The sequence below is a fragment of the Zeus faber genome (genome assembly GCF_960531495.2).
Source record: "Zeus faber genome assembly, chromosome: 4".
In the NCBI taxonomy this organism is placed as follows: domain Eukaryota; kingdom Metazoa; phylum Chordata; class Actinopteri; order Zeiformes; family Zeidae; genus Zeus; species Zeus faber.
In genome coordinates, this window is record NC_137191.1 from 11,430,065 (window position 1) to 11,444,134 (window position 14,070).

The 14,070-nt window shown below is 44.4% G+C and overlaps 1 protein-coding gene across 1 annotated transcript; it reads right to left on the reverse strand.

Annotated features, from left to right (window-relative positions):
- Nucleotides 1–978: 978 nt before the first annotated feature.
- Nucleotides 979–14,070, reverse strand: sec23b (SEC23 homolog B, coat complex II component). The gene is made up of 19 exons (XM_079999314.1): nucleotides 13,916–14,070; nucleotides 11,201–11,428; nucleotides 10,734–10,791; nucleotides 10,458–10,544; nucleotides 8,645–8,881; nucleotides 7,841–7,923; nucleotides 7,588–7,732; nucleotides 6,033–6,191; nucleotides 5,807–5,922; nucleotides 5,578–5,701; nucleotides 5,377–5,457; nucleotides 5,058–5,147; nucleotides 4,558–4,664; nucleotides 4,057–4,210; nucleotides 3,762–3,839; nucleotides 3,422–3,583; nucleotides 3,199–3,285; nucleotides 2,724–2,945; nucleotides 979–1,710 (listed from the first exon to the last, which is right to left on the reverse strand). The coding sequence occupies exons 2-19, from the start codon at nucleotides 11,419–11,421 to the stop codon at nucleotides 1,621–1,623; spliced, it is 2,301 nt and encodes a 766-aa protein (XP_079855440.1). The 5' UTR covers nucleotides 11,422–11,428; nucleotides 13,916–14,070; the 3' UTR covers nucleotides 979–1,620.

Below are 14,070 nucleotides of genomic sequence, written 5' to 3' on the forward strand. Positions count from 1 at the left end.
CATATTATTGCAAAAAGAAAATGATAATTATCTTCCCTTTTTCCAAAGTGCCGTCGCTCTAGTGTCCACAAGGCAAACTGTACCTGTAACGTCCAACCGACAAATGAATCAAAACTATTTTGGCATGGTGCAAGGGTATCTATGTCACCGGAGATTAAATGGCATGGCATGGCAGTTTTGTTATTTAGCTTTGAATGCCTTTGGAGCATATGTAGCTTCCAAGTGCGGCATCGTAAGGCCTAAGCTCCTGATAGATGGACACAGACTTCATTTGTATTTCACCGGCAACTTCCGCTTAAAGCTGCTAAGAGTAGAATTTTGCCTCTAAACAGATAGCCCCTGAGGATTAGTCTTCATAATCTGCTGATGATGCACTGATCCTCGAAATCATACTGTCTGGGCGCAGTGGAGTCAGCTTACAGTGTGTGGATGCGACAGTGGTTTTACGATTGGGATGGCGTGCAGGCGTCATGTACAGTAGGACCCAGAGGCAAAAAGGCAATTGGTCAGGACAATCTACGCGGTCTGGCTGCTGCCCGCGTCGGAGCCGGGACACACGTAGACGGAGGGGGAGGTCGACCTCTCTTCCCGGAACGTGTCATGTTCCGTGACACAAGCAGGCAGCACTTTTCGACCCGCCCTGCCGCCGCCGCCGCCGCCATGGGAATAATCCTCAAGCCCCCGTTCTTTGATCCTAAATCCTCACCCTTCCCCGTCGGCGTGGTATCGGATGTCAGAAGTTTTCCTTCTTTTTGAATGATAAGGGCACAGAACCGCACCTGTGAACCCGTCAACCTTCTCGAAACATTTGATTTGATAACATTTGACGGATTGTTGATTTCCTCGGTATGACGTAAACTAAAGAGAAACTTTTTTTTTTTTTTTTAAATACCCCACCCCACCCAGCCTCCACTGACAGACCGCTGACCAGATCGTGGGTCGTTTTAAAGAACAGAGTCATCCCTGGAATTGGTTAACATTTCCTTTAGTACAGTAAGGTTTAATTACAAAGAGAGCAGACTGAGATTTGGACAGTCACCGGATACAAAATACCAGATGTCAAGTGAGACAGGATGAGTGTCTGTGGGCCGGACCAACTAGCTGACACCGCACTGAGAGAAAAGTCCATGTTAGATAATAAAATAAAGAGTCCTTTATACAACGTCCATATTCGTCACTGAAAGTCAAGTCCATCTAAATTAATCACTATAGGCAGTATCATTACAGTAGACTTTCCTCCATCAGAATATTATTCTAAATCATTCAAAAAGGGGGGATTTTCTTGGAAAACACTTAATGCAACCGGGTGAAGGATCTTTCTCTAGATACATAATTTGTCAAAACAATTGTGACTGACATCCAGGGGCGATCAAGCGATAAGATTCACAAACAACATTCCGAGCATCTTCCCATGAGTAGCAGTTAATTTACAGGAATGAGCACATATCATACCTATATCATAGAACACACAACAAAATATGTTAATTTAAACTCTCTTGGCTTAAGTCCCATTAGTTTGACAGAAAAAAAAAAAAAAAAAAAAAAAAAAAAAAAAAAGAGATGGACATCCGTCAGCGTGCATCAGTCTCTTCACTCCAGTTTGGTTGGTGGAGGGGGAGACTACGCGGCGCTGGACACGGCCAGCTTCTTCAGGTGGTCCATGAAGACCTGGAGGCTGACGTCGTCCGTCAGGATGGGGGCGCCGGTCTCCTGAAGGCGGAGGAGACAGGGGTCAGGGGGTGAAGGATTTGAGCGTAATGCACTCGTAAGAGCGGACCCCGTCATTTGAAATTGCAAAGAAATACCTGGGAGCCAAATAGCGAGGAAGGCTTTGCGTTGAAAGGCGGCCAAGAGACAAGCCGTTGACCACAATAAATGGCAATTTCGGTCGATGTGTATCCGGTGTGAATTCGGCTTTGACTTTTGTAGTGCAGTGCCGCGTTTCGTTACATTTTAAAAGTTATTAAGCGCTTTACGCAATATGAAATCATGACCATCAGTGAAGAAAGTCATATTATGTAACCCATGTCCTGCTTTTATTCGAAAAAGTAAATAAATAAACGCAACACAGGCTGTCTGAGGGTCTCAGCGAAAACCTTGAATCAAAACCTCATGAGTTGATATTCAAACAAGGCGCTAACATGTTATGTCGTCGGCCGGCGGCCCACGAGGTTCAATTCTTCCCTCGCTTGGGAAATGACAAGAGATTAAACACTTTTTTCAGGTTTTCAATCTTCCCCCCCATTTTAGATTTAGAGTTTAGCTAATCCCGGGCCCGTGTCGAGCGATAACCTAACGGCAAATCTTCAAAGTTGGTGCGGATTGTTTGTATCTTTGGCAAAAAAGTAAATCCCATGTTTAAATGTGCTTAGCGGGACCATGACACACACACACACACACACACACACACACACACACACACACACACACACATACACACACACACACACACACACACCTAAACAGAACCTTCATCAAGCAGATATAAGATAGTACTTTATTCATTCGTGAAATTTGAGCATTTACAGCAGCTCGGTGGGGAATACGAAGTGAGTATCATATTAAGAAAATATATCTTTATATCTCTATATTTGGTTGATGAACCTCCTTTGACCAAAGTGATGCGTTGGGGAGTTTCCTCTTTGTTAGAATTAAAAGAAGCTGTTTGTTTTCCTGTTGGGTAAACAAAAGCTGTTCGTGGATTTTCCGGCTTGGCACCGTACCTGTCCCCAGGTGTAGAGGTTGTTGTGGGTCTGCGAGGGGTTGACCTTGGAGAGCAGGAAGCGAGCCTGCGAGCCGCCGTGCTCCGTGTCCACGTAGCGCGGCATGGGGAAGCGCGTCTGCAGGATCTCCTGGGCGTCGTCCAGCGGAGCCTGCAGCAGCTGCTTGAAGTTCTCGTACTCCGCCATCTCCTGGTAGCCCGCCTTGCGCCACTGGGCGATGGTCTGCGGGGGTGGAGAGAGAGAAAGAGAGGAGAGAGGAGAGAGGAGAGGGGAGAGAGAAATGAGCTGGAGAACCATTCGTCTGCCTGGCAAAACAACAGTCGAGCTTTGGTTAAAAATTTTTTTGGGGGAAATTAAATTTCAATTTAAAAGCATTTGATAGTATAATCAAATGCTTTTAAACTATAAAATGTTTTGACTTTTATAGAGTTTATAAATTTGATAATTTTTATGGACTCCGGTTGTGTCTTCTCACCTCTCCGTGGAAGATCACGAGCTGGAAGAAGGTGTCCATCAGGAGGATTCGATCTGGCAGGATGCTGCTGCTGTCCAGGAGCACAGGCTGGACACAAGAGAGACGCAGGAAAACTTTGTTCGCAAGAGGAAATGATAACATCCGAAAGGTCACCTTCATCGATTTTAACTTTTGGGTGGCGCCGAGGTCCACCAGAACTCGGTCGCTCTGATTCTGCACTGACCTCTGGTGGTCCGTAGAAGGAGTAGGAGTAGAGGATGGGCTGGACCATAATGAGGGACTGGGTCAGGTCCTGGCGGACAAAGTGGTGCCTGTAGTAGGACGACTCATCCGGACTGTTGTTGAAAACCTGGAGGAACGGCGAGCGACGCAAGTGGAACATGAACTGTAGGGAGGGAAGCACAAGGAACAAATGACTTTCACAATGATTTTCAGTATCTTCAAAATGAGAAAAATAATGAAAGACCAAATTATGTCAAATGTCACGATTGCAAAATGTACAAATGACGCCTGCTTGCTTCTATATTCACTTTCATGCGTTGTCCACTAGGGGGCAGTCTTACCTGCGGGTAGAGGGACAGAGACTCCGACAGCTTGAAAGAGGTAGGATCGTCTTTATTGAACTGGCCAAACTTCTGACACTAGAACCATGGAAAATAAAAATAAAAACACACCTTAGGGCGTGGCTGAACATGGATTCCTTAATAGACACAACCTCTATCGCTGTCACTGAAACCACCAGGCAACACAGAATTTCTCTTGTCTGCTATTCGTACTCGGCATTCCAGGCAACTCCCACTGTTCACGACACTTCATTGCTGTTGTTGCGTGTCAGACAACGTGTGGAATGTCACTCACGAGGCGGATCAGCTGCCGGTCCAGCCAGCGCAGGACGTCCGGTCCCTCCTCCGACTCCGCCCGGAACACGCCCAGACGGGCCATGAGCACGGCAGAGGCCTCCTGGTCAAAGGACGACTCAATGTGCTGGATCTGCGACTGGGCGTCTGCCCAGCTGGAGAGAGAGTGAGGGAAATTAATGGGTGTGTGTGTGCGCTTGTTGGTGACGCACAAACGTCTCAGAAGTCTTCGGAGCGCAAACATCCTTTGTATGAAGACTACTGTTGACTTAACTAGTGCACCAGGAGAGTTTAAGCTCTTCCAAATTTGGATCTACAACACAGCCACTCAGAGCTGGATGCAAATAACAGTCTTCAACTTCTTATCGTTAAAAACCTTGCGATGCAGGATGTGGTCGGTTTCGAAAACATATTGCTACAAAACGTTAGAATGACAAAACATAGCTACATTGAGGGGGAGGGGGGGGAAAAGCCATCCAGCCTGTGAGACTTGGGATCTTACTTCCTGGCGATGGTGGTGACTCTGATCCTCCGCTGCGTATTGGAATGCTGGTATTGTGTGACAAACTGAATAGCCCCTCTGCCGCCCTGGGGGATGGGAGCATTGTGCTGCACACACACACACACACACACACACACACACACACACACACACACACACACACACACACACACACACACACACACACACACACACACACACACACACACACACACACACACACACACACACACACAATGGAGTGGGTATGCATGCTGTCGCTCCTTCACAAACACACTACTGTTTCATCAAGCCTTTACAAAAGGTCTTAAAAAGGTTACAACAAGGGAGGAAAACTCTTTGTTTGACCAGTACCCATGAGCAGACACACATTGCTCTCTTCCAGTTGCCGGGATGGCTGACCAGGTCGACATGAGCATCAGCTTTGGTGACTGATTTGACTTTGTCGAGGGGTAAAAAAAAAAAAAAAAAAAAAAGACTATTCACTTTCTGTGTCTTACCTGATTGACCACTTCAAAGAACATGGCCAGCGTGCTGGAGGGGTTGAGGCTGCATATCTTCCACTGGCTCGTACCGCCGATGCCCATCTCCTACACAGCGCCAACGCAACACAAGTCATGAACGAGAGAGAATACACAGTGTGTCTGAGTGTCTCAGGGAGAGAGAGTTAAATGTAATACTTTTATAGTTTTTGAGACAAATTTGAACAAACCTTAAGACTTGATTTTTACACGAGTAGTTCAATAAAGCATTGCGGGCAAGTACCGAGTGCCATATATTTGTCAGACATTTTACAGCTTGGTTCTGGTGTCGACTTACGCTCTCGGAGACGCTGGGCCCTTTGGCAGCGAGGGAGACGCAAGGCCCGATGGCACCGCACACCTTCAGCTCCCTGGATGTCTAAAAAGAAGAGACAGACGACTTGAACCTGAACGAGCTCCTCAGTAGATTCTTGATCCACGCGAGCAGTTACTGTCACGCCAAGCCACTAATAATGAACTTAAATGATGTCTTCTCTACCTTGACCTCCAGAGTGCCTCCGAAAGCCATGCGGAACTCTCCGTTGTAGTCCTTGCTGAAGACCCTCTGGAAGGTCTGCTTGAACAGCGAGGTGTTGAAGGAGTCGCCCATCACGATGTGACCTCTGCGGGAGACAACGCAGGACGACGCCTCTAAATCAGTCGGGACCGACAGGGTGATTAAAATAGAACGATCCTAAAAGTTTAAAAAAGGCGGTGGTTTGACTGACCCAGTGAGGTTGGATAAGCATTTCATTTCCAGGAGGCCGGTCTGGTCCAAAGCACACGCGTAAATATCAATACTGTGACCGCTCACTGCAGAGCGGTTTGCCAGGGCTTCGTAATACTGCAAGACACACGAAAATGGGTTTTAATCCCATTTTGTCTCAGTTTTTCCAAGCACAACCAGAGAATTTCTAAATTCTCATAAATAGTGGGCCATCTCCATTTACTGACCTTGGTGGCTTTTTTAAGGTGGCGGGCGTTGTCCTTCTGGATGTCGTGCCAGGAGCGGATGGGGGTCTTCAGTTCGTCTCCCACCACCATCCCAGGTCCCTGGGTGGGGGGCCCCCCAGTGAACAGCATCACACGTGCGCCTGTGTTGGGGAAGGTCCCCTGGGGAAAGATTAAATTAAAAAAAAAAAAAACAATTAAATAAAACTTTGTATTTCTATTCAACACCAAGCACCAGGTGCAAATGCCTCAATAGAGAATTGTTGGCTTTTTCACATTCAAAATGGTTTCAAATCGAGAATTGATTTATAAAGTGGAACAACTTATTGGTATGATACATATTTTTTATTACCCTGCAGACATTGTCAATTCTAGTAAACAAATAAACAAATCATAGCCCATTTAACTACATCCAATATTACTGATAGAGCAACCTTCTAACTTTTCATTTCTAATTCCTTGAGTGATAATAAGCACTTGATGAAAACCCAAATCCACTCACGAAAAGTATTTGCATGTGGGTTACATAACACGTTCAAAGCGTAGTCAAGCTAAAAAATTTATACCAATCAATTTGATTGCTTTGCTTTGCAAGTAAACTAACAATTTATCAGCGGTCGGCTGATCCAAAAAATCAGCCCCTATCAGCGATGTGCTCCAGAGCAGCGAAGGGCTGATGTGTTGTATAACCAGGAAGATTAGCAGAGGGGATCTAACAGGATGGGCTGAAGTAGCGGAGAGTGAGGAAAGACAGAAGGCCGCACAGAAAAAAAGCTGATCTTTGAACCGAGTAGGCACTATTTCTGCACGCAGATAAAGTTATCAAATGATGTGTGCATGTGTGTGTGTGTGTGTGTGTGTGGCAATTCCAAAGTTATTTGGTATGTCAAGCTTGAGAAGGATAAAGCCTGGTTGACCTTATTGACTATAGTATGTGTATCTGTTGAACCTGCTTGTGTAATTATGAGTCACTGGATTGGCTTTTCCAACTCTGGATCTACATATGCATTTTAAAATGCCTAAAAAAATACATGGTTAGCATGAGTACTTACAGTACTATTAAAATACAAAAGCCACAGCCTAAGGGCCGTGCACTCAGGTACATTTCTGTTCAAGAATCTACTCGGTAGATTTTTTTATTTTTTGACATTCAAATGCATCCCTCCAAAAAAAAACCTGCGTTGAGGAAAAAAATACAGGAGAAAAAATGGAGACGCAAGGTAAGGAAAAGGGAAGCAAAACGTTACAAAACGAGACCCAACGGAACTAGTAAACCAAGGGAAGATGTTTCATCAGAAAATGTGGTTCGGACAATGGTTAATATTTACTTTCTCAAATAATCAAATCAGCAGTCCTTTTTGTTTAAATTTCTCTCTGTTTTTAATTTATATTTTATAGTGCTTGCATTTCTCTGTATTTTAAAGACTCTTTATGGACTTTGATTAAGTGTTGCCTCTGGTTTAATTGTCTTTCTTTTTCTGACACCTGTGTTTGTAAAGCACTTTGTTACAATGTCAAATTATCTACTTAAAACCTGTGTGTGTGTGTGTGGTGTTACCTCCAGCAGACCCACAGCGACAGACAGCGCCACGCCCGATGAGCGCAGGGGGCGTTTCCCCTGCGGGACGGGCCAGGGGTCCCGTTGCAGCTCCCCCAGGAGGTCCGTCAGGTTCATATCCACACGGTGCACAGGCTGCAGGAACCTGGGACCACACACACACGGCAATGAAAAAGGTGGTGACTGAGACAGCAGTACTTAGAAAGCATATACTGTAAGAGAGGAGCGAAACGTTTTGCTTTGACTTCTTCACCTGCAGGTGGCTGCGGCGTCTTGAGGAGCCTGAGGACGACCTTGCTGTCCTGTCAGCGGTGCCTTCGTTAGACCCAGCATCTCCTGACACACACACACACACACACACACACACACACACACACACACACACACACACACACACACACACACACACACACACACACACACACACACACACACACACACACACACACACACACACACACACACACACACATTAATGTCTACCAAACAATAACAAATCAATCCACCATAAATAAAAACAACAATTACAGTTTATCGAGGTTGAATACAGTTCTTTGGCAATTTTCTAAATTGCTTTTCACATCCAGCTAAACACCAGCATTTTTTTGCTTCTATAAAATGTTGTTTGTCTGCTGCATAAACTGAGGATAACGTAAATCACATCGCTGATACAAATCATTTCAGCTACCATGGTTATTCTTTTATACTTATTTGGGAAATGAATAATAATAACAATAATTATAATAATTATAATAATAATAATAATAATAATAATAATAATCCCGTGTCTACGCATGCCGTCTTTCCATTGTGATCGTTGGCTTGAAACATTCTAGAACATAGAAATCGGACTTAAATAGCATTAGTTATGAATGACATATCAGATATAGCATTATATAGAAATTCACGTACATTGCATTTCTAAGCCGTGAACCAGTTCATAGTAAGCATGAAGATGAGCCACATCTTATTTGACAATATTTTTTCTTTCTAAGAATATATCAATATATATACTCTAAGAATAGAACATACATATTAAAAAGTAGCACTGGCTCACCTGGATCTGCTTTGAGGAAAGCTCCTTGGTGCCCCGGAAGACGTAGCTCTTGGCGATCCCCTCGCAGCTCAGCTCGTGGACCTGCACCATGCGGCCGAAGGTGATGAGGCCGACCAGCGCGTTGGGAGGCAGCAGGCTGAGGGACATCTGGAGGGACTCCCTGAGGGCCTGGAGGTCCTCCTCCTCCAGGCACGTGTCCACCACGTACAGGAAGATCAGCGGGGTGGGAGGCCCGCGCTGCGGACGGACGGGAAGCTGGGGTTATGCAGGGGCAGAATCCTATAAACCCCATCTAACTTCTAGAAAGAGAGATTCCATCCCAGTGGGGGGTGAAATTTTTTTAGATTTCACAATATGTTAGCTGTTCCTTCTGGCGACATGGGTTTCCAAGACGTGCTTATCATGGGAGGTTTTGCCGCTTGGACGGATGAGTTTCATATTTAAACCTGCGGTGATGTTTGCGCCACATTTTATCTCGGGGCCAATGGGACAACGGAGTGTCATCAAAGTTTGATGATTTCTTTGTGGTGTGCAGTGAAGCCAGGAAGCCTGATGCAGCACAACAGTTGTGCTATGTGACCTCAGCAGCAAACATCATGTTAAAAACCCACGTACATTATTCATTAAGCAATTCACTTGTCTACCAAAGCAGCAGGAATGAGGCTGAACGTCTAAACAGAATAATACGCTTGTCTGCGTTTGAACCAAGTCAGCGTTCTAAAACAAAAATTACATGCGAATATCTATAGACATGTTGACTTTGATAGCGGTTCCAAAATAATACTATTTCTTGGTATATTTACCTCTCCCTACCGGAAATTGAGTTAGAGATCAAATACTGACTTCAAATTGTTTTATTTTGTTTCATTGATACTGCAGAGAATACATTTTCGCATTTGACTGGGGCCGATATGGCCAAAAATATTATATTATTACTATTGTTATACTATTATTATTATTATTATTATTATTATTATTCTATAAAAAAATATATATATATATACTGATTGATGTGGTAAATTATCACAATAGATATTTATTGTTATTATTATTATTATTATTATAATAATAATAATAATAATAATAATAATAATAATAATGCTCAATTTACAGTTTTAAGTGTATTATCTTGGCTTTCCGCGAAACACTGAGAAGATAAAATAAAATATTAAATATGTAAACAACAAAAAAGACCAATAAATAATATATATATTTTATACATTGAAATATATAAATGTATCATCATTGTCGTCTGAGAACAGTCCGAAAAGTTCCTGAATCTGTTCCTGAACAGTCTGAAAAGTTTCCAATTGGAGCAGACCGGTCACCGAAAATCGCAGATTCTTTCTTTAATCGTCTCCTTTTGAGGGGATGGGGGCCGCGCTGAGCTCAGGGTTAGGAGGAGGAGGGCGAGTTAAAGTTGGCGTTTGGGAAAGACCCGCCGCGTTAGCTCCCGGGGCGGAATCATTGCTGCACGCTGCTGGGAGAAGGCGGAGGAAGCCCCGGCGGCACCTGGAGCTCAACACTGATCTGACCATTGGTGTCTTTGTAGGTAGAGGAAAAACCGACTCAAAAAACTATCGAAAAAATAAATCTCATAAATTGATCACGGTTATCCTGGAAGACTTCATCGTGAAAGTTATCCAGATCGTTTTATCACCTGGCCCGACATCGGATGCCGGAGGATATCGCGGCACGCAATAGCATGGATCCCATTTCAATACAGAGCCGTATTCATTCTGTAACATACTCTCTGCCCTTGTTACAGTGCACACAGCTGAGGTCGGGGCGCCGTGAAGTAGGAGATATTTACCTGTACGATGTACTCAATGGTGGAGAACTGCGGCATGAGCTCGGCTGGCTGGTTCACGTCAGATATGCCGGCGTAAGAGGGGGGGAACTGGAGGAGATGGAAAAAGGTTAAGCCTTCCCCTTATTAAGTCAATAAATTGAGTTAGTAGGTTAAGCAGGCCAAGTCAAAATCATGGAACTTGGTTATATTACACAGAAGACAATGGTGTAATTCAGGTGCTTTGTATAACCTTTATTGCATCATTTTTTTATTTTTATTTTTTTTTTAAATACTCACTGGGTTTCTCTGGAAGCAGAAGTTGCACGCCCATATTTTAGCTCGGAAGTCCACTTGGCTGCGATGGGGAACAAGAGCGGTTAGCGGCAAAGTCAAGGGCGGCCAGAAACGAGGGGCCACGCTCCTGCCTTCAGCTGCACGTTGGAATCTCCAGGGGTGTTCCAGGCTTAGACTAGTGTTTGACACACCTTAGCTTTGAGTGATAACTAATGAACATGAGTCATAATCCTTGACGCGGAAGCATGATCTCTAAGCCCACACAGGCAAATATTTGGATTCTGTGACACGCCAAAAGGCATTAGCACGAGACACAGAAGCGACACCTTCAAAATAAAAGCACCAAGACTCAAATGCCACATAATACATGTGTTTAATGTCTAACCTGTCTAAAATGAATATATATGAATAGGAATGAATATAAAATGGACGTCACAAACATCAGATATTAATTTCTCCATTCCACCCACCATAGTGGGTTGAGCACGGCCTTGCAGTTGGCCCGGCTGCACAGGACCGGTTCATACTGGACCGGAGGCAGGTCCGGCCTCTCCTTGAGGGGAGTGAAGAGGCAGGAGACCGGGACCACCAGGCGGGTGGCTTCGAGGCGGCTCGAGGGCCACAGGTTCCAGCTGAACCTCACCCCGTCCCGGTCTTCATTCTGCTGGATGAACTCCTGGTAGGTCGTCATCGCCAAGCTTCGATGGAGAGAAGAGAATTTCGCAAAGAATGAGGTTGAGTCCAGGATAACAGTTGTAAATCATAGCAGGGTTAGGATAGGAAGATTGTCATCCCATCTTGTTTTGTACTCGTCGTCACGCTAGTTGTCTTTCCCCCCCCCCCCAACTGCCTATAGGTGAAAAGATGACGTTGTAGGAAAACCTCGGGGTGATTGCAGGGTGTGTGTGTGTGTGTGCAGAACATTTCAAATTATAATAATTTTAGCCCTAATTGATCATTAGATATAAACCAATATGCAGCCTCACCATGTGTGTGTGACTGCAGAGTAAATGCAAAACAAGCAACAGGCTTTTGGATTCTAGCATTAGTAAAACCATCCTTGGAGGCAACTATGTGCCTTGATTCTTGCATTCAAGAATAACACCCTTTTAATCATGTTGGGTGGTGGGATAACACAGTTGGGATTGGCATTTTCTATGTTATGAGTAGATAATAACCCATAATCTTACTCACTAAACTTTAATCTATGTTTACATACACATTGTTGATACAATGCCTGAATTACATTACATTACATTTCATTTAGCAGACGCTTTTATCCAAAGCGACTTACAATTGTTCAAACACCGACGGACGCAGCCATCAGGAGCAATTAGGGGTTAAGTGTCTTGCTCAAGAATGAATGACACCTCACAATCAATGGTAGACCAGAAATAAAAGGAAAGAATCCTGAAAACATGAGACATTTAGCATGGTATTTACTTAACATGAAATAGTCAATGTTGGTCCCCATCGATGATTGTCTGAACCTAATATTGTGTTGTGTTCCAGAGGAAGTCGGAAGTCACTAGTTCCGAGTTAGTAGTTCTCACTTCCGAGCCAACGTCTGTTTGGGAAAAAGTCGACGTGGACGCCTGCAGCAAATTTGGCAAACCGGTGAATTCTAACAGCATCTGCGCAGGAGCGACAGGACTTTCTACAATGGAGAGAAGCTTCAGGCTCGTTCGTGTATTCCTGCCTAGTGTCGTAAAGAGTCAGACGCTTTCCAGGACGGTTCTGTGGGAAATTACGCTCAGGAATTGTGTGTATTATAATAGTGAGCTATACTACTGATTTTTATTTTTATTTTTTCCCCACGAATTAGGTGGTGTGACTTGCAGCGTGTTTGATTACGTTTACACCATGTAATGTTAATACAGCTGAATGGCAACCATGCACTGTGCACTCTACAGTATGTGCAGCGCTCTACACCGTAACACATGCAGAGAAATGTTTATATAGTTTCTAACTAGTTTCTTGCCAAATGAGGAGCGTGAAGCCATTTCCCTTATTTGCCTTTGCAAAAAGTAAAACATTAGAAAGTAGTTGCTTAAACCCAGTGTGTTCCCTATTTAAGACACTCAAACCTAAACATGATTTGGAAAAACTCCGGGCAAACCTGAGTGACGGAGCCGTCATCACCGGGGGAGGGTTGGATAAAGACGAACGATGAAGATAAGGCGTTAAAGTGTGACACCCAAGAGGACATTAAGACGGGCCTGGGAGGAGCTTCACGCTTCAATTAAAGTACAACCCATAACGACACACACACACACACACACACACAAAATGGAGTATATATATATCTAGATAGATATACATATATCTATCTATATATACGCACACACACACATATATACACACATACATACATACGCGCACACACACACATACACACACACACACACACACACACACACATATATATAAATAATTTTTTTTTTTTTTTTTACTTCCATTAGAAGTGTTTGCAAACTTGTCTGCTAACAATATGGTAAAGGGTTTGTTTATTTTATCTGCTAATTATATATATTAAATTAAAATAGCCCCTGTGTTACCATTTTATTCCCATACATGTATGTCCATTCCCATGATCAATATCCTCCTTTGACAGCTGGGTGCACTGAGCAAATGACACAAACGTGATTTGGAATATAGATTAACACACACACACACACACACTTTTTTTTTTTTTCAAATATATATTTCAACTACTGTTGATACAGAAGTTTAGTGGTTTATTATTAGGTTATTGCCTTTGTCCATGGGGTCAAATTGTCTTGTTTTTTCCTCTCCTTGGATGTATTTACCATTGTTGTATATTTGTTGTGCCGTGGGCCGGTGTACCCTGTCCTGAACACAGCATGCCATGCAATCCAACAGAAAGTCGAAGGCGAGGAGATCAACCTTCGCCCTGACGGCAAATAGTCCAAAGTGACGATTCAACACCGGATATGAAAGCAGCGTCACACACATTGCAAAGACATTCGTTAATAACCGCGCGCTGTTAAAATACGGTCAACGTCAGTTTCAATATCACGTCATCAACCAGCGAAGGCCACATCACCGGGCGAGCGGCGTCCTAATCCAGCCCGACGGAGGACGGCGGGGCGCGGGCGGGTGGGCAGGTCGGGTGGCCTACTTCTGCCGAACACCGTCGTCCGCAAGGGACACGGGGCTCTTACCGTCGTCACGGTGCGGTCGCGGATGCCCGGCAGGGAAGCTTCAGACGACAGACCGGTCGGCGAGACACATGAACGGCCACGGACCGCGGCGGACGGACGGAGAGAACGAGGTGCGGCGGACTCCCCCACGGCCCCTCTGCCGGTTCCTGCGCTCC

Bases quoted from the DNA above. Each gene is read 5' to 3' on its own strand.
- sec23b (XM_079999314.1), bottom strand. From the start codon at position 11,421: ATGACGACCTACCAGGAGTTCATCCAGCAGAATGAAGACCGGGACGGG. The intron at 4,211-4,557 runs GTAAGATCCCAA...CTCTCTCTCCAG, and splicing joins GTCACCACCATCGCCAGGAA to CTGGGCAGACGCCCAGTCGC. The intron at 3,286-3,421 runs GTCAGTGCAGAA...TCTTGTGTCCAG, and splicing joins CCTTCTACGGACCACCAGAG to CCTGTGCTCCTGGACAGCAG.